This window comes from Neolamprologus multifasciatus, chromosome 14, assembly GCF_963576455.1.
Source record: "Neolamprologus multifasciatus chromosome 14, fNeoMul1.2, whole genome shotgun sequence".
Taxonomy (NCBI): Eukaryota; Metazoa; Chordata; class Actinopteri; order Cichliformes; family Cichlidae; genus Neolamprologus; species Neolamprologus multifasciatus.
In genome coordinates this window covers 25,941,579-25,963,309 of record NC_140452.1, presented here as the reverse complement: position 1 = coordinate 25,963,309, position 21,731 = coordinate 25,941,579, and the positions used below count along the sequence as shown (strand labels likewise).

Below are 21,731 nucleotides of genomic sequence, written 5' to 3'. Positions count from 1 at the left end.
TTTTAGATAATAAAAATAATTTGACTTTTTTGGTCTTTTTTTAGTGGGGGAAACAAGCTTGAATAACGAAGAGAAATTATACATAAAATTATTATAATTAATGTTGCTGTTGTCATTATTAAACAGTGACAGTTTATTACCATCAAACACCAACCAACGTACAGGTTCGACGTAGCTGAGGCGAAGGGCCATATACATCTCGTCTGGGCATGCGCAAGCTAAGAAGCGGGGGCGGGACATATGACACGGTTATCCAATAGAAACAATTAATAATTATTCCTTGACTTAACACATTCCTTAAAAAATGTAACATCACATTGTATTTTAAACTTCGGGGCAATTTAATTTAATTTAATGTGACTTTGAATGTGAAAGAATGGTGGCCCTTATGTAAACGCCATTTACAACCCCTTTAACCTGTCCAGAGCATTCAATCAAGCCCAGTGCAGGCATATTTTTAAGCAAACAAAAATAGGAATTCACTGAGCTTGCACAGTAATTGTACGCAGCACAGTGGGGGAACGATTAAATCACTGATTACTGTCACTTTGATAAATTTAGAAAAAGTCAAACACTGATTGCATGTCCTGAAATTATACGGGAATCAAAGGCTGTTTCACTACATAACCGAGAACACTATCAAAGTGTTGAGCAGCACACTTGATTATGAAAATGTTTCAGCCTTGCAAAACAAGTAAATGCTTTATTCTAGTTAATCAAGCAGCAAACATAAATAGAAATGATGGGATTTCAGTTTGTTGGTGGAAAACTCCAGCAATAGCAGGTGTTAAACAGACACTGCTGTTTCATCATGTGTACTGAGAGGTGGCTCTGTTTGTGTTCTGAGTTCATGTTGGAGGACTGCATCTGTCAGTGGCGTTAAACCTGCAGCATGTTTTTGTGGCTGGTGCTGGAGGTGGTGCTGCGCAGTGACAAAGAAGCACCTGACAGCATCCATCACAGGACTCCTGCGCTATCTTATGCCCCGAGCAAACGGTGACAGTGAAGATAGCTTCTTCATTTCACTCCTATCAATATCTCATAACCTTTCGCTGCCGGTGGCTGGTAACAGACAAGCTGAAGACAAAGTGCAAATCTACCCGGCCAAATTAGAAATGATCCATCTAACACTGAAAACATGGGACAACTGAGTCAGAATGCCTCTTTAAATTTACTGGGTGACAAACTGAATGCACCACGGTAAATGGGGTGTGAAAGCACCTCAGCAGCAGAAGCTCTTGAATCTGTAAATTTCTCCCCTTGTGTGCAGTTTTGAACAGATATCTGGAAAGCTCTTAATCTCTCTACACTTAGATTAGAACGGCTTCATGCCGCTGCGTTATGTAAAACCAATTAGAAAAAATAACCTTATCAGAGTTTAAGAAGAAGACTGAGAATAATGTTGCCATAATAACCTGCTGCAGTGTTTTTTCATTTATGATGCACCTCGTGTTTGTTAGCAAAGCCATCAGATCTAAGTAACACTTCCTATGACACGCTTTTTAGTACCAGAACAGAATGAAACTAATTTATTGCCCCTAACTGATTTTAATCCACTTAACCCAGTCAACTTCAGGAAGGAGGCGGCAGTGGATGTAAAAAACAAAACCACACTTTGATGCAGAGGGACCAGTATTTGCACCTTATTATCAGGCACCAGGAAACAACTGCACAGACACAAAAGGTCTTAACGTTATTATAAGTATCACATAGATGAATAGTTACCAGTCACTGTCCTCATCTTTTTACTCTTTGCTTCAACCAATCTTAACATTTTTGCTTAAATGACATTTTTAAATCCAACATAAGGCTTATCTGATATCCAGTGATCACCTGACCATATCATGAATACACTAGGAATTTTTATCCACTTCTTAGCTTGACAGATGAACAGTTAAAGCAAAACAAGTGCAAAAGTTTTGTCTTTACATATTTATTCCACTTTTCATTACAAACAGCCCATCACAGGAAACAAACAGGGGAACCTGCAAGAAACAAAGACTGCAGGTTAGTAAAACTGAAAACAAACACAATAATAAAATAGAGACGTGTAGAGATGCTGCTGTAGTACCTGATTATGCCTTCTCTGCTGCTGCCTCCTCATCTCCACCCTTGGTGTTACGTGTGTAAATCAGCTGTGCTCTGTGTTTGGACACCAGTTTGATCATGCCTGCAAGACAAAAATGGACCCAAGTTCTCCGTCAGCATTTTTTTTGTGTTTTTAATTTGCACCGTTATGTCAATTGTTGTGATACATTTGCCCTAGTTGGCCTGCACAGGGACGAATGTGATATACAGCAGGTAAAGCAGATATGTGCAACAGATCACTTCTCCCAGGTGTCCAAACACTGACAAGTAAATGTATTACAAGGCAGGAAAGGCAATCTAGCTAGGATGCCAATGTAGCCATTATATCTCAAATCAGTTTGACAGCTAATTCTCAAATTAAATTAGGCATAAGGAATTAATACAGAATTTCTTCGTGTGTCCCTCCTGCTGCATATGAAGCGTCACTGTATGGGACAAGAACAAATCTGCTTTCTTTAATCAGAAGCACAGTGCACAGCCTGCTGAAGGAAGGCTTTAATTCATAAAAAGAATGCTATACAGAGTCTAGATGACAATATCTCTGAAACACGATGAGTAACACCACACACACTTCAGTTAAACTACTGTAGGGAGGAAAAATCAATCAATCAAATGAATAAAGCATAATGCACCCGTTTGAAATATGTTCAGCATTTCACATCACATGAAACAGCAGACAGGCTGCAATATATCATTTGTTTCCATGTAGCATTTCGAACAGAAGTTGAAGGATGTCAAAAGAGGAGATAAGTAGTCACGCTGCATGCACATCACTGTCATTTAAAAACAAATGATGAACTCGCTGCCAAACCACTCTGGCCTGGGTTCATACAGTGTAAGCATTTATAAACATTAGACACAGCCAGCGAGCAGTGCTGATGACTACGGGCATATTCACCGGCTGAGTTTAATGCTGCATCACAAAATAGTAGATGACAAGAGATGTTACAGTTTCCATTTTTTAAAGCTGGAGCAAGAACCATCTCCTGATCACCCCTTAATGCATAAGATGTACCATCGTGTAACTGAGTTTTCTCTGAAGTTGGAAATCACCCTGCCAAACTCTCAATTGACTTATTCAGGGCAGTAAATAAATCCTTTGCCGGTAACATAAGCAAACACTGCTTTTTTGGCAGGGACTAAAATCTAATGCTTGGGACTGGTGCTGACCAACTGAGCAAAGCTCGCTACCATGACAGACGTGTGATTAACTTTGATGCCCTTCCTAGCGTCAAAGATCCAACACGGACCTTCAAGAGCTCTGAGCAGAGAAAGTGAAGTTCACCTTTGGCGAGCAGCTCCTGGAGGGCGTTCCTTGCCAGAGAGCCACGGATCTTCAGCCTCTCAGACACAACAGCGGGGGTGATGAGCTTGTAGTTGGGAACTTCTTTGTACAGCTTGTCGTAGGTTGCCTTGTCGAAGAGGACCAGGTTGTTGAGCTTATCCCTCACTTTTCCCTTGGACCACTTCTGCTCAGAAACAGACGTTGTTTAAAGACCAGGAAACCTCTAGCCTCAACATTTATTCAGCAGCCACATAATATAAAATCCATCCAATATGGGCAAATATGAACAAAAACATACCTTCTTCTTGGCTTTGCCTCCAGACTTGTTGACTGGGTCCTTGTCCTTCTTGGACTTCCCAGCATCCTTCTTCTTATCCTGTTTAGGAGGCTGGAAAAAGAAGACATCCGTTAAACTTTCACTCTGAAGCTACATGTTTAACATGGGCTGCAATGTACACAAGAGCAAGTTCGCATCGGTACTCCATTAATATTTTTTAAAGGAAAAAAAAGGGAAATGAGCTAGGGGCTAATGCCGAATTCGGATGGTCGGCATGGGGAGGCCTCGTCCTCAAAACGTTTCTAATCTCGCAGTCTTCATTAATTTTTAACATTTGCACCACTACAATACTTTAGTATTTGGTGTTTGTGTCATCTGTGCACATACTAGTATATTTAGCGGTCACATGAGGGACAACTTTACTAAGGTCCTTTCTGTGAGCACAGTGTAGTTGGAAGCATGGTGCGTTTAGCAAACTGCTACTTTGCTAGCCATAAGCTAAATGCGTGAAATCTTAAGAATGACTGCTTCATCCACACACTCTCGTCCCGGTGCGGGGAAGCGCAGTGCTATCAAAAAATGTCCCGAGGTACTACGACTCCTGAATGACTAACGATAAGCCGAAAAAAGTCTAATTTCTTTCAACAAATGTGTAATAACTGTCCTCACCATGTTTCCTCGTCAAGATGTCGGAGCGAAAGGAAGTTCGCCCTTGCAAGAGCCCCTTAGACAACCTGTTTTTGCGGAAGTGAGATTGGGGCATTATGGGAACTTGAGTTTTCTCATGTTTCGTCGCTTTTATTGACTTTATTTGACTTATGAAATTGGCAAACTTTCTCACAGTCATTACAGCGGCAGGTTTGAGACCAAAAACTCATACAAGTAAAATCTAATTTATTCATTTGATTTTTAGCCACCCGTCGAGGTCATGTGACAGCCGCTGTCAGCTGGGCAGGACGTTGCAAAGATGGTGATATACAGTGTGTATGTGGTGAACAAGGCTGGAGGGTTAATTTATCAATATGATAACTATGTTCCGCGAGCAGAGGTGGAGAAAACCTTCAGCTACCCTTTGGACTTGGTGCTGAAGCACCACGACGAGAAGGTGGTCGTATCGTTTGGACAGCGGGACGGAATCAGAGGTAACCTCACGGGCACATCGTTAGCTTATTTATTAGCTAGCTATATGGGCAATCTCTAACGAAACCTGCCCAAGCTAAAATACTCGCATGCAGTCTTTGTCGGTTTGTTATCTATAGTGTACTTATTTGTATCGTTTTTTTACAGTCCAAGTTAACTGAAATGTTCACTGTTCTTCATTTAAAAATACTGCGGTGTCACTAGCTTGACTGTATGACTGGACTGAAACCTCTTGTCATTCGTCAGTGGGCCATGCAGTGCTGTCCATCAATGGAGTTGATGTGATCGGGAAGAACACATCAGATGGGAAGGACATCCTTGAATACCTGAAAGATCCTTCAAACTATCCCGTGTCTATTCGCTTTGGACGAGCGCGCCTGAGCTCCAATGAGAAGCTGATGCTGGCGTCCATGTTCCACTCGTAAGTAATTTCGTGTGTGTGGATTAAACCCGAGCTGCACAGTGGACAGCGGGGCCAGGTGTTTACTAGTGTTATTTATGTTTTGTTTTGTTTTTTCTGAATGGGAGCCAAAGGAAGTGAAAACAATACATTACATCAATACATTTTTATAGTATGTACTGTTGTTTGATTTTTTTTTCTACTCTACACAGGATCGAAAGTATACATATACTTATTAATATTTTATTTTATTATTAATATTTTAATAAGGACACCTGGACAAAATGCAACTTGCAAACATTCATTTAACTAAATATTTGTTTAGGCCTTTGAGCCTTTTTTAACCCTGCGTGGATCAGACAAAATCCAAAATAAAATCAAACTTGTACACTTAATTCTTCAGTTCAAAGAACTCATTAAAATCCAGAAATTACCACGACATTCACGCCCAGTGGCTAAACTTCAGACCAAAACTGTATGTACCCTCACTTTATGAATGAAGCTAAATAAACACAGCTATTTTTGTGATCCCTCCCTCAGGTTGTTTGCAATAGGTTCACAGCTATCCCCTGAAGTTGGCAGTTCAGGGATCGAAATGTTAGAAACTGACGTCTTCAAACTTCACTGCTTCCAGACTCTCACAGGTCAGTGGTGCAATTAAGTGTCATTTTAGGTTAAAAATACCAAAGAAGTAATTTCTTAGTTGGCTGTAGATTTAAAAAACCAAAGCACTTCCATATGTAACAATTTCATTTAATTTTAGCTGTGAACAGCATGCAACTCCAGTAATAAATCTTCCTGGTGTATAAATTCCTTCCTTCCTTCCCAGCTTGTTGATAGTCACTATTATAAAATGACATCTTTTTCATTTTGTTCTCTCAGGGATAAAGTTTATCGTGCTGGCGGACCCGCGACAGTCTGGAATCGATGCGTTGTTGAGGAAGATTTATGAGGTGTATTCAGATTTCGCCCTCAAGAACCCGTTCTATTCTCTGGAAATGCCAATCAGGTATTAAAGAGAATTAGGATTGCATTATCCTGAAATAATTTATTACTGTACCCACTGTTTAACACCCACACATTTACTCTTGCTTTTCAGGTGTGAGCTCTTTGATCAGAATCTGAAGAGTGCACTGGAGGTAGCAGAGAAAGCCGGCAACTTTGGAGCTGGATCTTAAATCAGCGCATTCATAGACTGAAAAGAAATAAGCGGACTCCTTTTTCTTGTCTTGGACCGTTTGTGTTTGTTTTTTTTCCCCACATTTGCTCATTAACACTTTGTATATACATTGTTTTGTAAATAATTCAGAGATTAAAATCCATACTGTATTTAAATGTTCTGAATCCATTTTACTGAATTAGTGAGTGAAGACTTTGGAGCATGAAGTGTAAAATTGGAAAAATAACCCTAGAACACTAATGTGCAGTTTCTGTAACAGTATCACTAACGGTGGGTATATTTTACTCAATATACTTCCCATCAAAGTACACTAAAGTGCAATACATGGCAAATTGAAGTACTCTTTTATTATCCTGTACAATGTCTGATAAAAAGGTATAATGGGGTACTCTGATCATGTTGCTTTTTTAAAAAATAAATTAAAAAACAAATTCCCAGGACTGGAATTTGCGAAAGTCACCTGATATTAGTGTTATAGGGTTAACTAAGAAAAAGTATCATTGACCTAAGATTGCTCATTTCAGTGTGTTGTAGCCTCCTATTTTGCACTCTTACTATTGCAGTCCTGCAAAGGCATTATCAGAAAAAACATTCTCTAGCAATTTGCAGTAATTTCTTCAAGTTCACACACTATTTAAGCAACATGTTGAGAAGCGCCTTTGCACATTTCTATGAACTTTATTTCACATATGACTAATTAAAAACAAAGAAGTAAAAATGACTGGCTCCCACAGAATGAGCTCAGTCCGCCTTCTTGGGCATGTGTCCCATCTTTGTTCGAATGTTGCGCAGGAGGAAGAATCCGATAGTAGTGACAAGGCAGGTGACCTCTGCTACCCAGAAGGCCTTTTCCCAGCCATGGTGCTTGGCAATGGTGCTGAATGGGAGTCCAGAAAGGAAGCCACCAACTACAATGGGAATTCACACGGATTATTTCAATGGAAGGAGCGCAACACACACAAAACACAACTTTAGAATTTAACTTTCAATGAATGAAAACTTACTGTTTGCCATCAGGGCAACGATAGCATGTGATGTCCCGCAGTAGTTGGATGGAGCGCTCTCATTGGCTATAACTCCAAACAAAGCTATTGGTCCATATGAGGAGAAACCGAAGGCGGCGCCCAAGCCGAGTATCCACACCTTGATGTACAGAGGAGAGATAAAAAAAAAAAAGGGCTACTGAAGTCTGGCATTTGCTGTGCAGTGTGAACAGGTCACAGGAATTAATGTGTCTGTGTTACCTTTGAGCTGTCAGGAGTAACGGTGAGTCTGAACAGGTACATGGACACAAACATTCCTGCCATCATGCAGATCAGGATGAAGTGGCGGGGATTACCATAGAGCCTCATCCCTTGCTGCACACAAAGAAAATACTATGAGATGTTCCATTTCCTGGCTATAAGCTGAATAAAATAACACTGATTGCCCAGTTAGGGGTGTTTTATCACTTTAACTTATAAAATGATGAAGAAAGTGCAGACGGGGAGAAAGCAATCTTAAACAGAAGACGATTTCCAAAAAATAACATTGAAATATTCAAAGGTTAAAAGCCTTTCTAGTCCAGTTCTCTCTATATTAAACAGGCTGTTATTGACCACAATCTTGGATCAAATAATGACTCATATTTAAAAAAACAAACTCACTCTGGCCACAGCTTTGTCAGAGAGGTAACCTGCAGCCAGACTGCCCACCAGCCCGCCAGCCTCCAGGGCGCTCATGTATGAGCTACCTAAGAACAGGAACACAGTGAGTTTAACTCTTTATTTCAAAGCAGACTCCAGAGGCGACTGCTTTTCCCCTCGTCCGTACCCATGAGTGTAGACTGGCCCTTGTCCTGAATGAGAAACAGCTGGCCCCAGTCTGTGCAGGCGGTCTTCACCCCAAACACCACCAGGTAGGAGATGGACAGCAACCACAGGTAGGGGGACAGGAGAAACTCAGACAGGGTGCTTTCATGGCTTGAGGATCCTGAAGAGGAAGCAGACAGAAGACCCTTTTTTGGATACCACGAGCACAGATGTGAGTGATGTGGTGATGGGAGCACTCCTCAGTTTTAAAAAGAAACATGCATCACATCCTGTGTTCACACTTTGCATGAGCTGGTTTCACGTGAGGGACACGCTGAGTGCAGAGTCCACAGAGTTACTGATCTTTAGTCACAGCGCTCAGGGCCCATGCCGTTAGACAACAGACACACGTGCATGTGTGTGTGTTCAAATTTGTGTTATCAGAGCATTGTCTATGTGTTAACAAGATTCTGAGAAAAGCAGCGGTTCAAACCAGTTGAACCGCACCAGTTTCTGATTGTGCCTGACTAAGAGTCAGACTCACCACCTTTGCTCTTTTTGGTCGACACCTCTATGTTGGGCAGCCCCACATCCTTGGGCTCGTTCTTGATTACCAGCAGGCAAACAAATGAGGCAACGATGCAAATCATTCCAGAGGCAGACAGTATCGCCCTCCAGCTGTAACTCTGCGACAGCACAGTGGCAACGATGGGGCCCAAGCTGCCGGCCAGATTCATGCTGCACGACAGAACCGCCCACCACGTCCCGAACTGAGAGGGCTCGAACCACTGATGGAGGAAAAGAGGGAAAAACATTAAGTCAAGACAGCCCTGGCAGGAAGTTCCTTGATACCCACAGAGGATTTTTAAGACCGATCCCCACACTTGGTAGTTTAAAAGTCAGATATTCTTTTTTTCTTCCAGACACACAAAACAGTTACAGATTTCTGAGTCCTGTTTAAGACACTATGAAAATACAGTTTAAAAATAAACTTGTTTTATTGTCTTGGATTAGCTGTTTATGCTCTAACTCTGCCTGAGCCTGCTGATGAAATAGTTGGGATCTAACATCAGTTTCCAGTTCATTCAAGATCTTATAGAGAATACAAACAGTTTTAGGTCCATTTCATTATTTCATCCTGTTTACTTGCTTTACTTTATTAGCTCATTCTGTATTTTCCTACTGCAGTGTCAGTTTGTTCTTTGTGACACTCAGAAGAAACTTAAATTTTAAACTCAATTTGAATTAGAGGGTACCGGGTCATATACCTTGCGTAGCACCCTGCCACAGGGAGGCCAGCCCAGGCCTTGGCCCAGACCGTTGAGAAACCAGAGGGCAGAGAAGACAGCGACAGTGGAGGACCAAGAGAAGATCACGTTGATGCCTCCCACCATGAACAGGCCAATGGAGAAGAGCCAGCGGGCGCTGATTTGGTCTGATAGGACACCGCTGATGAACTTACTAATAGCGTAGGCCAAAGATTGACTGCTGGTGATCATACCTGAGAAAAGAGGAGCGCTCATGCACTTGCTGCACAATTGTTGTAAAGGCACATCAGCTGTTATCACATTTATAGAAGGTACACAGGGTTCAAGTTTATAGTACTGACATACCCAGATCGTCCTTATCCAGCTTGATCTCTTGCATTACAGAAGGCATCACGAAGGAGAACGTCTTTCTGTTGAAGTAGTACAATGTGTAGCCCACAAACATGGCCAGAAATATTGTACTTCTGTAGTATCCATAACCTGAGGCAGCCATGGTTGCAGCTCAGTCCTAAAACACTTGCAAAGCAGCTTCCAGAGGAGCTCCTGCCCTTTGCAGCCTGTAGCAGTGAACTTTGCTTCAGGATCCACTGTACACAGGCAGCTGCTTACAAGCAAAGAAGTGTTTGCAATCAGCACCGGAGGTTAATGGTCAACTTCTACACCCTGAAGCTGATTGAATTATGGCGGGTACCCCGCGCTGCAGGCTGGCTTCACGAGGGCCGGAGGAGGTGACCATCAGTTTGTGACACTATCCCCTGAGAGTGATCTTCTGTCCTTCAGGCAGAAGTCCTTCTGTTTTATCAAGTGTTATTTTCTTGTTGCTGTTTATCTATCTGATAATGCCATGACAGGAGTCCTCGGACTGATGCGTTTAATGATTTACTGAGGAGTCCAATAGCTGCTGTACACCAGGGGGAGGCTCCTATCCAAATGGAGGGGTGTGTGAGTGTGATCCTCATCAGCAAAAAGACCGGAGACACATTCATAAATTCAGGAGGGAGACCACGGTATTTGTGGCAGTGCATAAATCTTTTGTTGCACACGAGAGTTGTGGGTAATACAGTTCCATTGTGCACAACACGTCAGACCAAAATCTTATATATACTAAGATTTTGGTCTGACGTGTAAGTGTAATCTACAAAACCAAAGTCTTTAATGTAAATATACCTGCAAAACCTCGGTGTGCCCACTTCCGCTTTTCCGTGTATGCGTAAAATCTCGCAGATTAACTTTCCCTGAGTTTAGAGTGAGTTCTCTCTGAAGTTCTGCTCGTTTCGGGGCTGAAGGATTTTTTGTGCAAAATTTCCGCATCACGTGGGCCAACTAGCACCGCCCAGCTACGAAAGCAGACGGTGGTGATACGGAACAACACTGTGTCCGGATATTGCTCTATATAACTGTGGCAATGACTGTATGAAATTAAATAACACATAACGACATAAATTGTAATTTAAATCTAAGTAACTACGAGTATTTCCGCGGAATGAGCAAGCTTGTTAGCGCTGTTTTTAGTGTTAGCACTTTCCCCCTGTATTCAAGTAAACACAAATATTTCTACAGTGTAGCATTTTACCAGCTAGCTAACCACTGTTTAATAAGCCAATAACATTGTTTGAGTAAGTTTTGTTTCTTTGCAGCCATGTTGGTAACGCCGTTGGGCACGTATCTCGGACAGATATTTTGAAACATTAGCAAAATTTACAGAACATTACAGCATACATGTTTAGAAGCGCCAGTTAAATCTTAAAACCCTATTTGCTGCTTAGAGGCTTTGCCTGAAAATAAGGTTTTAAAAAGCGTCTTTTGTGGGGGTTTTTTTATTCCTAGCTCCATCATTACACTAGAGCTGGGCAAATCGATGTGAAAGTGTTGTGGAAAGTGGAAATCGAAGTGATTTAGCTTTCATTAAAATGTGGTCAGAAGTTTCAGATTGACGACGATTCATCTCAAATATCATGGCGATCTGTTCGCCCCTGCATAAGCTGCCTTTATAGGTTAGTCACTAACCTATGTAGTTAGTCGAGTAGTTACGGGGCCAGTACTGCTGATACCGATACTGATCAGTATCGGTATCAGCAGTACTGGTCCCGTATTTACATGGTATCGAATCGATACCAAATTTTCCACAGCACTACTTTGCGGTCACGTGAGGTCTGCCCTTCCTCCTGTTCCCATGACAACGGGTAACCAAACATTTCAAAGTTGGTGTCCCGTGAGCTGGAGCCAATATAAGTAGTACCCTAATTTCTTTTAAAAACCACATTAATTATTTGAGCTAGCTGGAAGTTATCCAAGAGAAAAGTATAATATTTAGAGTTTAGTATTTTTTTTTTTAAACAAATATAGTCTGTTTCACTGACCCACAGTAACCGAGAACTATGGTAAGTGTTAGGTTAAAAATAAAAAAGCTATTCTATGCTAAATCCCAGTGTTCAAATGCGTGACCGTTATCTGCTGATAACACCTGAGCGTTGTAATTACTGCCCCGCAGAGACTTGCCTCGAGCTCCACGTCATCCAGGGGCAAAATGTACCTCGGCCGGTACCGCACACTGGCTCCCGTTTCTCGGGTGGATGAAGATCTGTTTGAGAACCAGAAATCGGTGAATGTGGGTCCCTGCACACTCAGCGGGAAATGGAGGGAAACTCTTATTATTCACAATGATATCCCCAGATATCATCAGAAACTGCATGTAGCTGCAGTGAGAACAGAGGTCGTGGATGAGTTTGGGAGCTGATTACAGCTAAATCTCTGTGTGGATGTCATTGCAGTTTGACAACCGGGTAAAATCAGCATGTGTAGCAAAGGATTGTTCATGGAAGAACCAGGAAGGAGAGACTCTTCAAATCATCACCAAAGACCTCATCCGAAATCTGCGGTAGGCCAGCATGAAACGAGCTCATTTGAATAAAACATGAAGAGAGTCTGTAAAGTGTGTGTGCTGCTCTGTGATAAACCTCTGCCTTATTTCAGCAGGCTAATCAGATTGCTATTGCTGATGTTAATACAGTATACCAAGTTTTTGAAACATTATACCACATGTCATCATGCCAGGATCCCCCAGAGAGATCCTTCAAGAGAGTCTGTCTTACTTCCACCAGCTGAGTTTAAGAGGCTCAACTCAACATCCTGGCTGCTGCTCAAGGAGGACAGAGAGGCCCTGAGGCAGGCTTACCTGAAGAAGAAAGAAGAGGAACTTGTAGGAAAGCTGACTGCAATTTTAAAATAACAACAACAAAGAAGTCCACTGATTTAATTAGTATTTTTTATGTACTTTTTATTCAGAAAGCTGCAGAGGAAAGGAAGCATAGGATCCATGAGGCAGACCTGTCCCGTAAGCAGAACCAGCCACTGACTGAGCTGGAGATTGAAGCCCGGGAACGTGCACAGCGCCTGGTAGAGCGGAGTAATGCTTTAAGGATGGAACAGGAAGATGAGATCAAACAGCTCAACCAGGTAGGAAGAAAGTGCAGATGTGTGGATGACCAACCTTTAAAAAAATATAAAAATACCAGTACACAATAATAAACCTGTGTTTGTGTGGTCGTCTCAGCTGATTTTAGGTGCTCAGTGCCAAGCAAACCGTGACTACCAGATCCAGGAGAAGAAGCAGATCCGGATGGAGTTGACAGAGGAGGAAAGGCGTCTGGACAACATGATGGAGGTGGAGCGCCGCAAGGCTCTGGAGACTCTGAACAAGATTGAAGAGCTACGCAGGCAGCAGAGAGTCAAGTAAATGGAGCCCTATCAGAAACACGCCCTCTATCACCCTCTATTCACGGATTGATTTTTTTGCAATTAACGTCATTCTTCGTCTTCTTCTGTTTGGGAGATCGCAGAAATCCTAATAATGAGCAGTGGAGATCAACTAGGAGCACTGTCAACATGTGTGTGTGTGCTTTATATTTCAGGGGAAGGCAGGAAATTAACGATCAGATCCAGAAACGCCTGGAGAACCGAGAATTGGAGGAAGGCAAGAAAGAGAAAGAGAGTCAGCAGACACGAGAGGACCAGGAGAGAATGAACCTGGAGGATCTCGAGGTGCACGCGGAGGCGGAGGACACATCCACACATGCAGTTAATGTACACCGCACTCAGTTTCTGCTCTGACCCATGTCTTCCTCCAGGTGCTGGAGAAGAAGAGGATGGAGCAACAGCTTCTGCAGGAGGAGATCAAGCGCATCAACGCAGAGACCATGCGGGCAAAGGAGCGGAGGATAGAGGAGGAGAAGCTTGCTGACATGAGAGTGAAGGAGTATCTCCTAAAAAAGCAGGTCACAGCCCACTGTTCTTTGTGGACGAGCAAGCTACATCATGTGACACACACATTTGATTCTGACATTGTTTTTAATGTTAGCAATTCATTAAACCTGCAGGAGCAGCAGGCAGAATACGAAGCAGAGCAAAGACGAATCAAGAAGGAGAAAGAATTGGAGATTGCTCGTTTGAGGGCTCAGCAAGAAAAAGAAAAAGACTACAAGGCTGAGCAGGTCAGGATCTAACAGATGTGCAATATATGAAGATTTGAAACCTGGCAGAAGATTTACAGATGTTCTTAGCTACTTGTGCTTGTGTATATGTTTGTCTGGAAGGATGAGCTCCGTGCTCGCAGGAACCAGGACGCTGCAGAGAGAGAGTGGAGAAGAAAAGAGAGGGAGCGGGCTGCAAAGAAAGCGCAGCTGGAGGCGACGCTGAGATCGGCTCACATGGAGCAGGTTCACTACAAAGAGCGCAATCTGTCAGTGGAGGCGAGTCGGGAGAAGGCAGCGTTTGAGAGGCTGCTAAAGTAAGAAAGTCAGTTCGAAACCGATTTTCAAATAATCTTAATACGCTCCGTTAAAAGTGCTCTCTCCACGCAGAGTGCAGCAGGAAGAGATGGTCAAAGAGCAGGAGCAAAACGACAGGCAGCATCACAAAGTGCAGCAGCACGCGCAGGCCATCCGCCAGCAGATGAAGGAACGCGAGAGCTTAGCCACAGCTAAGCGCAAAGAGACCTTCAAGGAGGCCGAACGGTTGATGGAGGAAACCCGGCAGAGACGTCTGCGCCTCAATGAGCTCAAACAGAAGAAGCTCCAGGAGCTTAAGTAAGTGTGTGTGTGTGTGTGTGTTGGGGGGGGGGGGGGGGGGGGGGGGGTTCACATAATGCAAAGTGTTTCCTCTTCATTCACCTTACTGTGCATTTGTAAACCACTCTGCATTTCTCCTATAGTGGCTCTTTCTCAAATAGTGTCTTCTTTTTCCCCTCACCCCCAGCGGGTTGCAGCAGACAGTTGCCCCTCCCTGAGTCTGGTTCTGCTGGAGGTTTCTTCCTGTTAAAATAGAGTTTTTCCTCCCACTGTTGGGAGCACTGTCCCAAGTGCTTGCTCATAGGGAGCTGTGTGATTGTAGGGTCTTTACCTAATAATGTAGAGTGCCTTGAGGCTGTTGTTATGAATCACTGCCATACAAATACATTGAATTGTGCTTGTTAATCCACTACAGGGCTACAGGACTCTGTGAAAAGTACTGCAATCAGGTGGAAAGAAAGGTCCAGACCATGACGGGCTGATCACCTGACCACTGGATTCAAACGAGAACACGTGAGAAGTTCTCATCTGGTCCCGCCATTGTATTTACAGTCTAATTTAACATGTTTCAATGTGGGTTAAAATGTAGAGGAATGTAACAATAAAGACTAATAGTTTACTAGTATGGAAAACACTGGCATTCATGTATTTGAGCTGTTAACTCTATAAATAGATTCAGCAACCATTAAAATAGCTTCTGGGTTTTTCCAAGTCTTCAAATCTCCTAACCTCTGAGGCACACCCAGTTATTCGTCACTATAAGCAGGCCCCAAATATGACAGAACCCTCTCACTTCAGAAAAGAGCCTCAAGGGTTTTCTTTGTAGTTACTGCCTATTTAAACAGATGTTGTCTGTTTTATGTATACTGAAAAAATAATCAACTTTTTTGCCATCACACACAGAGACAGGGTACAATTTTTAGTTTTTATTTAGGCTAGTAGTTCCCTTTCAATTAAGTCATATTCTTCCACTTATCAATGACAGATCCCCTTTATTAATATGCATGACAACAGAAAGGAATTCAACTTATGTCAGGGTTAGGATGACACTTTATACACACAGCTTAAAGCATGTAAGGAAGTTAAGTACATCAAGGTAAGTAACAGGCTGTTATTTCAAACCATTCTTGACAGAGAACTGGATGTATGGAGACTTAGTAAATTTCTTCATCGTAACCATCTAAACACACAACCTACAGGAGTGTTTATGGAGCTAATCGAGCTGTCGTTAAAACACTAAACGTTCCACCAGCCTGTCTTCCTCTGCCTCTTTCTTTGTTCTTGCCACTAAGCATTAACAAAGGAGGTAACAAGACAGGGGAGGGGATGGACGACAGAGAGGTGGGGGTCTCCATCTAAAAGTTTTCAATTCTTCACATCTGTACACGCGAGGAGGAAAAAGAAAAAGAGGGGAAAAAAAAAAAGTAACGGTGACCGAGGGGAACACCACAACACCTGGCATACACGGACCTCAGCACAAAAAGGGTTCAGAGTAAATACATACACGCGGTACGGTTAAGGGCCCTGGGGTTTAGTGGCCGTGGTCCCGTCCTTGCACATACACAGATACAGTCTCACACAAGCACTGTACACAGCACAAGAGGTCACCTTAATATATGGAGCTAATGAGGAAGAGCTAATATCTAGATGGGTGGAGTGAAGAAGCCCAGTACAGGCTGAGAGAGAGGGGGGTTAAAATTCTTATTCAGACCTTTAGGTCACACACACGCATACACACACACACACACACTCCCAGTCACACAGTGACATACGTCTGTATGCATTTAAAACTCCATAAAGCTACACGCCTGTGCAGAATATACTATCATTACTTAGTGTTGCTAGCTATAGCCACTGAAATGGCAATATATGTTCAATATTATATGTAACCTTTTTTCCTCAGAATATACAATGATGAAATGCATTATACAGACAAACGAGACAATGTAAGCTGTCCACATGTTCAGTACATCAAAAGTAAGAGCTCTTCTACATTAATTTCTTCATGAGTGCAAAATCCAATGCTCCTCCACCTACTTCAAAGGCTCATTGCTGAGCTTGAGCAAGTCCACTTCTCCATAAACCAATAAAAAATTTTGACATTAACAAAAAAAAACCCAAACAAAACAAAACCACACAAAAAATATCATAATAAGTAGTCATAAATATGGAATGTGGAAAAAAACAAACGTGTGGTCCAATTTCTTTCAAACAATACAAATAAAAGTCCTTCGATGCAGTTTAGTGTTTTCTCTTGGAACAGGACGACAGAATAAAAAAATAGTGCCAGAAACGAGAGTGGGCTGTTGCTTGCTTGTGGCCCCTGTTGTGAGTAGAAGACCATGGGAAGCTGGTGAGGAACACAAAGGAGGGAGAACAGATGGAAGGAAGGTGTTGGGTTGAGTTGTGGGTGGGGGAGGATGCGGGTAGTTGGGTGTTCACATGCCGTAACCGAAGGTGGTCTGTGGCGGCTGGCCGTAGTTGGGTGCTGCTGTGTAGCCGTAGCCGTAGGGCTGCTGAGGAGGCACGGGCACGTTGGGCCCTGCTGTGAGCATAAGCTGGGGTGTGCCTGCAAGACAACGCCAGGATGAGTACTTAAAAACACTATTAAATCTATCCTCAAAAGGCACTACGGTAATCCAGTTTTGAACATGAGGCCTTTTTTACCGTAAACAATGGGTTGAGACTCTGTAGCCTGCTCTTCCTGTTTCCTCAGAGACTCGGAGGCTTCGAGTTTGTCCACCTGTGGGGGCACACGACGACAGCGGATGTGTCACACTTCAGTTAAAGTGAAGACGACGGGGCTCTTGAAGAGCAAGGGTTTGTAAAAACTGACCTCTGGGTTATTTCACTGGCTGACGGATGGGACCATTCCTGACAGGCGAAGACGATTACAGTCCAGATTTAAATAAAAACAGGCTGCGGGAAGCAGGCCTCGCTAAGGAGCCTAAGAGGAATAACTACAACTACAGAGCTACTGGCTACTCTATACAGCACTCTACCTTATGGACATCCACTTACTGTGAAACGAATTAGGGAGTAAGGAGGGGAGACAAAGACAAACAGCTACTGGGTAATAATGGTCCCACCATCCAGCCACCCAAAAACATCTACTCTAACATGTTGAACAAGTGTGAGTATGTAGAGAACCCACCCTGCACCAGTGCAAACACCCTCACATCAGGCTTTTCTTCCAGAACACTACAACTACGCAATTTCAACCATCTCACTGTCACCTTTTACCTTTAACTTAACCTCATTTTCAGTCTTTTTAAAAAAATCACTGTTGTATACTAACCAACCTGCTTGGATCTGTCGTCATCTTTGTTTCCTAGCTTAGCATCCACTGTGTTCTGAAAACACAAATGCCAATCCACACCAGTAAGAACTTTGTGTTTCCAGGATTTAATACTTTTACAGGCAAAAGTGGCCATTATATACAGGAAAAATTAAATAAATGTAAAATAAGGTCAAATAAAATGAAAAGGTAAATATATATAGATTGATAACCCCTTGCTTCCTCCTTCCAATCATGCAATGAAGTGTTTTAATTTAATTTTTTTACTACTCACCTGACCTTTACCAGAAAAGAGGTGTGATTGGATGAAGCCCCCCAGACTTTTCAGGCTTTAAACTACATTTTCTAAAGCCTGAAAATCAGACGTTCGCTTTTGTGACTTTAATATTATTTATTGTGCAGCTAACATGCTACATATCGTATCTCTAACTCCCTGCATGGGTGTAAACAGCTCTGTAAAACATGTAAAAGCCTTGAGATAAACTTTCTCAAACTTCCCATTATTTCTTCTTTGGTGTTTTAGCCTCAGCTCAGAAGCAGACAATGACAGTCGAAGGACAAAAGGATACAGTTGAAACAATTCAGAGAATTAAGCAGCCAGCGGGAAGCTTCAGATATTACCCTCAGTGCTCTCGGCTACGCCAGCGTGCATTGCAGTTGAGATAAGATAACTTAAACAAAAAAAGGGGGGTTGGATTCTCTCACGGTGGTTTTGGGTTCAGTTCTCTACATACTGTCTGGTTTACTAGTGAAAAAGAAAAACATCAGTCGATCTAGTTAAGAGGCCGTTTTAAGAAAAGTGTGCCGATTTATTAGAGACATGCTGAAGCAGCAGTTTAGTCATTTATTTCTTGAGGAGTGCATGAGAGAAAGACAGAGAAGCAGAGAGCCAAAGTGGAGGGAGTGTGAACGATAGGGTGGAGGGGATGGTACTGTACAGCCAGTTCAACGTTTCCAAGAAGCAGGCACAGCCAACAACATGTCTCTTAGCCTGGCCTGAGTGCAGCTGATGCTACCAAGGGAGGAGGAGGGAAATGCATGCTGGTCGTTTTCTACAAGTTCTGATTTTTTTCTCCCCAGTGGATACACCCGGACTACAGATTTTATTCCCTGACCCACAAAAGCAATTTGTCGCTTGAAGAGAGCTCACTTTGCAAGAATACTCAAAGAAACAAAGAGAAAAATACACCCCTCTAAAAATGCATGTAACAGGCTAACATTTATGGTTTCTAATGCCAGTATTGTAACTATAGCACTGAAATAAGTACAGGCAGACAGAAAACAACAGAAAAGAAATACTTTGTTAAAATGGAGCCTTTGTGGCTCCTCTAATGCTAATATTACACTCAGCTGCAGTCTATGCTAATGCACCACTGTTTAAACAGTACAATATCCTCCCACTATCTGATTAAAACCAAAAAAAGGCAAACCTAGAACATCGACAGTATAAACACATCTGCTTCCTGAAATAAACTTGTTAGCAGTAGAGCGCAGCTGAGCAGAGGTACGAGACAGTAAAACTTGAATTAATCTACAAATCTCAGAAAAAGGAGCTGACCCACAGCAGGTGAGGGGAGGCTAAGCAGAGTGGCACTGTTCACCCACGGCCGAGGAGAGCTGATAAGCATGCTGGCTTCAGTCGAGGGCTCGGTTGCACGTCTGACACAAATATGTGAAAGGGCTTTCTCTAAGAGGCAGACTTACAAAGACCAACTAAGAGACTCTGAAGCTACTTTCAGCTGCGGGAGGTGGCCGTTACCGTTGCACTGCTATAACAGATCTTCAAAAAAATGACTGTGGAAGTGTCATAAAGTCTCAGGAGCTGAATCAGCAATTAATCTGAGTTTAGCTGTCAGCTACGTGTCCAATTCACCAATCAGTTCTGTGATTCCTGGCCTGAGGCAAAACTCAAGCCGTCACGGACACACCAGCAAGCCGATCAGGGCTCTTGATGGGTGTGAAGAGCCCCGCTCTGGAGTCTCGTGGGTTGGTAGGTGGTCTAGTGAAAATGTGGAATTTACAGTCAGAAGCAGCAGAGAGTGACATGGGAGAGGGGACGGGAGGGGAGGGAACATGCAGTTTGTACTAGTTTTACTGCTCCAAACTACAGGCTACAGGACAGGGGACAGGGTCAAAAAGAATGATTAGAAAATGGATTGGACTTTCACCTTTTCCTTTATCGCATCAACCTGGAAAGGAAATTCAGAGAGGCAACTTAGGGAGGAAAAAACAAATGGGAGTCTCCCAAAATAGAAAGTGACAGAGAGAAAGAGAGAGAGAGAGCAAACAGAGGACTTGTCACTTAAAGAAGAAATATAAAAATCCTACGAGTGATGCGGGTAATTAATGCCACTTTTGATACAAATGCACACTTGAGATCAAACCTGCTACCGTGAACTTGCGCCTCACTTTTTTAAACTAGTATAAACAACATGGCTCCTCTATGTCGCTAAAAAAGACCCAGATATACACAATCCTTTCATTTAACTTGACACAATCACTTTGTTTCTTTAACAGCTTAAATAACAGACTGAAATATTTTTGAATTTATCATCAAAAACTGGAACATAAATGTGTAAATGCTTCACTCGGGTCTGCGCGCTGTTATGAAAGAATCAGGTGTTTCTCTTTCGTGTGGGCTTTGCTTGCCATGTAACAGAGATAAATGGCGTAATGAGTCACACAGCAGTCATGAATCTCCTCCGTAACACATTTGTATGGAAAAGCAGCTTGAATAGATGGAAACCCAAATGAAAAAAGGAAAACACCAGTGATGACACATGGTGACTGACAGATGCAAAGGAAGATGAACATGAATGAAGGAAAGAACTGGCAGTACTGGGAGGTGGGGGCTTTAACTGTGCAATACTGTTGAGAGTCCAACAGTATTTGCAAACACATTTTAGCTGCTGCTACTGTTTCTTGTAACAGATGGATGGAAATCCTGGGCACTGATCAGAAAAAAGATTTCTTAAGATTTGTCTTAGTCTTCCACAGATGGCTGAAGGGACAATGAGACTAATTTAAGTCTTTAAATCTAACAGCAGAAGAAACATCTCTGCATGTCCTTATACAGTTGTGGTCAGAGGTTTGGACACACACAAACACTCATCATGGGCATGCATGTCATGGTTACTTTGGGCTTATAATGTTCTTTTTCTAGGGTGGAATGATTTTACAGCATACATCTTTAATGATTTTAAAAGACAAAGGTCTGGTGCACAAGTTAGAATTTATTTATGATCTTCTGCTATTTAGACAGAATCAAAAATGCACATAAATCTGATCCACAGCGTCTTTTAACTTGACAAGACCTATTAACTTCTCATTAGTGATCAGAATTGACTACAACTGGTTGTTTCTCTTTACCAGCATAAAAAGGATTTGTTTGACAGCACTCACTGCGTTGACCAATAGAACAATTGGAAAGTCCAAATAACTCAGTGAAGACAATTTGGGAAGGTCTCTTACAAAACTCTTCCCATTTCTAAATTATTACATTTATATATATTATTATTACTTTTATATTATATTACAGTCTGGAAGACCCAAGCTGTCACCCTCAGATGAGAGGAAATGGGTTAGGATGTTCAGGAACAACCCAGGAACCACCATGAGGCTTAAGCCTGTCATGAGCTGGAAACTGCTGGAACACCAGTAACACTTGTTACTGTGAAGCAAGTTTAACATCACCAAAAAAAAAAAGAAGCCCCTGCTCCAAAATAAACACCTTCAAGCGGAGTAATTTACAGCTTACCACATGAACAAGACAAATGCTTTCTTTGGAGAAGTAAAGGTGAGGGTTTTAAACATAAGTACCAGCTGTCAACCATGGTGGTGGCGGCATCATGCTCTGGGGCTGTTTTGATGCCAGTAGTACTGGTATATTGCACATTGTGTATGGAATAATGTAGGAGGATTATCTCCAAGTTCTTCAAC

The 21,731-nt window shown here is 42.4% G+C and overlaps 5 protein-coding genes across 11 annotated transcripts in view; 2 read left to right on the top strand and 3 right to left on the bottom strand.

Moving 5' to 3' along the window:
* Positions 1-1,917: 1,917 nt before the first annotated feature.
* Positions 1,918-4,421, bottom strand: rps25 (ribosomal protein S25). Its single transcript, XM_085184285.1, has 5 exons — positions 4,320-4,421; positions 3,672-3,761; positions 3,374-3,557; positions 2,072-2,170; positions 1,918-1,985 (listed from the first exon to the last, which is right to left on the bottom strand). The coding sequence occupies exons 1-4, from the start codon at positions 4,320-4,322 to the stop codon at positions 2,076-2,078; spliced, it is 372 nt and encodes a 123-aa protein (XP_085040411.1). The 5' UTR covers positions 4,323-4,421; the 3' UTR covers positions 1,918-1,985; positions 2,072-2,075.
* A 121-nt stretch (positions 4,422-4,542) lies between these two features.
* Positions 4,543-6,639, top strand: trappc4 (trafficking protein particle complex subunit 4). The gene is made up of 5 exons (XM_085184281.1): positions 4,543-4,792; positions 5,037-5,211; positions 5,731-5,834; positions 6,073-6,199; positions 6,290-6,639. Exons 1-5 carry the CDS (start codon positions 4,618-4,620, stop codon positions 6,366-6,368), a joined length of 660 nt encoding a protein of 219 aa, XP_085040407.1. The 5' UTR covers positions 4,543-4,617; the 3' UTR covers positions 6,369-6,639.
* slc37a4a (solute carrier family 37 member 4a) lies at positions 6,409-10,561 on the bottom strand. The gene is made up of 8 exons (XM_085184247.1): positions 9,774-10,561; positions 9,429-9,661; positions 8,705-8,948; positions 8,183-8,341; positions 8,017-8,102; positions 7,615-7,728; positions 7,375-7,513; positions 6,409-7,278 (listed from the first exon to the last, which is right to left on the bottom strand). Exons 1-8 carry the CDS (start codon positions 9,919-9,921, stop codon positions 7,112-7,114), a joined length of 1,290 nt encoding a protein of 429 aa, XP_085040373.1. The 5' UTR covers positions 9,922-10,561; the 3' UTR covers positions 6,409-7,111.
* Positions 10,562-11,491: 930 nt separating this feature from the next.
* Positions 11,492-16,627, top strand: LOC146504176 (cilia- and flagella-associated protein 45-like). Of its 2 annotated transcripts, none has more exons than XM_085184243.1 (12): positions 11,492-11,809; positions 11,920-12,036; positions 12,200-12,306; positions 12,483-12,627; positions 12,714-12,884; positions 12,982-13,160; positions 13,340-13,469; positions 13,556-13,702; positions 13,805-13,918; positions 14,021-14,214; positions 14,288-14,512; positions 14,910-16,627. In XM_085184243.1, exons 1-12 carry the CDS (start codon positions 11,807-11,809, stop codon positions 14,974-14,976), a joined length of 1,599 nt encoding a protein of 532 aa, XP_085040369.1. In that variant the 5' UTR covers positions 11,492-11,806; the 3' UTR covers positions 14,977-16,627. The 2 variants fall into 2 exon arrangements, with proteins under 2 accessions (XP_085040369.1, XP_085040370.1); XM_085184244.1 differs by having other exon boundaries at positions 11,493-11,809; positions 11,920-12,030.
* Positions 15,408-21,731, bottom strand: part of LOC146504175 (clathrin heavy chain 1-like) — a 29,552-nt gene continuing 23,228 nt past the window's right edge. The window contains exons 31-34 of one of the 6 annotated variants that reach the window (XM_085184239.1): positions 19,961-19,981; positions 17,331-17,368; positions 17,162-17,237; positions 16,924-17,063 (exon numbers count right to left, since the gene is read on the bottom strand). In XM_085184239.1, coding sequence (XP_085040365.1) covers positions 17,207-17,237; positions 17,331-17,368; positions 19,961-19,981 — 90 coding nt within the window. In that variant the 3' untranslated portion in view covers positions 16,924-17,063; positions 17,162-17,206. The other 5 variants (XM_085184236.1, XR_014877871.1, XM_085184237.1 and 2 more) reach the window with 5 other exon arrangements.

Coding starts and splice junctions, on each gene's coding strand:
- rps25 (XM_085184285.1), bottom strand. Junction 3,558..3,671: donor GAGGCAAAGCCAAGAAGAAG/GTATGTTTTTGT, acceptor GTTTCTGAGCAG/AAGTGGTCCAAGGGAAAAGT. Junction 2,171..3,373: donor CCAGGAGCTGCTCGCCAAAG/GTGAACTTCACT, acceptor TTTGTCTTGCAG/GCATGATCAAACTGGTGTCC.
- trappc4 (XM_085184281.1), top strand. CDS start 4,618: ATGGTGATATACAGTGTGTATGTGGTGAACAAGGCTGGAGGGTTAATT. Junction 4,793..5,036: donor ACAGCGGGACGGAATCAGAG/GTAACCTCACGG, acceptor GTCATTCGTCAG/TGGGCCATGCAGTGCTGTCC. Junction 5,835..6,072: donor CTGCTTCCAGACTCTCACAG/GTCAGTGGTGCA, acceptor TTGTTCTCTCAG/GGATAAAGTTTATCGTGCTG.
- slc37a4a (XM_085184247.1), bottom strand. CDS start 9,921: ATGGCTGCCTCAGGTTATGGATACTACAGAAGTACAATATTTCTGGCC. Junction 8,949..9,428: donor GTGGCAGGGTGCTACGCAAG/GTATATGACCCG, acceptor TTCCTCCATCAG/TGGTTCGAGCCCTCTCAGTT. Junction 7,729..8,016: donor CTGACAAAGCTGTGGCCAGA/GTGAGTTTGTTT, acceptor CTTTGTGTGCAG/CAAGGGATGAGGCTCTATGG.
- LOC146504176 (XM_085184243.1), top strand. Junction 13,161..13,339: donor CGCAGGCAGCAGAGAGTCAA/GTAAATGGAGCC, acceptor TTTATATTTCAG/GGGAAGGCAGGAAATTAACG. Junction 14,513..14,909: donor AAGAAGCTCCAGGAGCTTAA/GTAAGTGTGTGT, acceptor AATCCACTACAG/GGCTACAGGACTCTGTGAAA.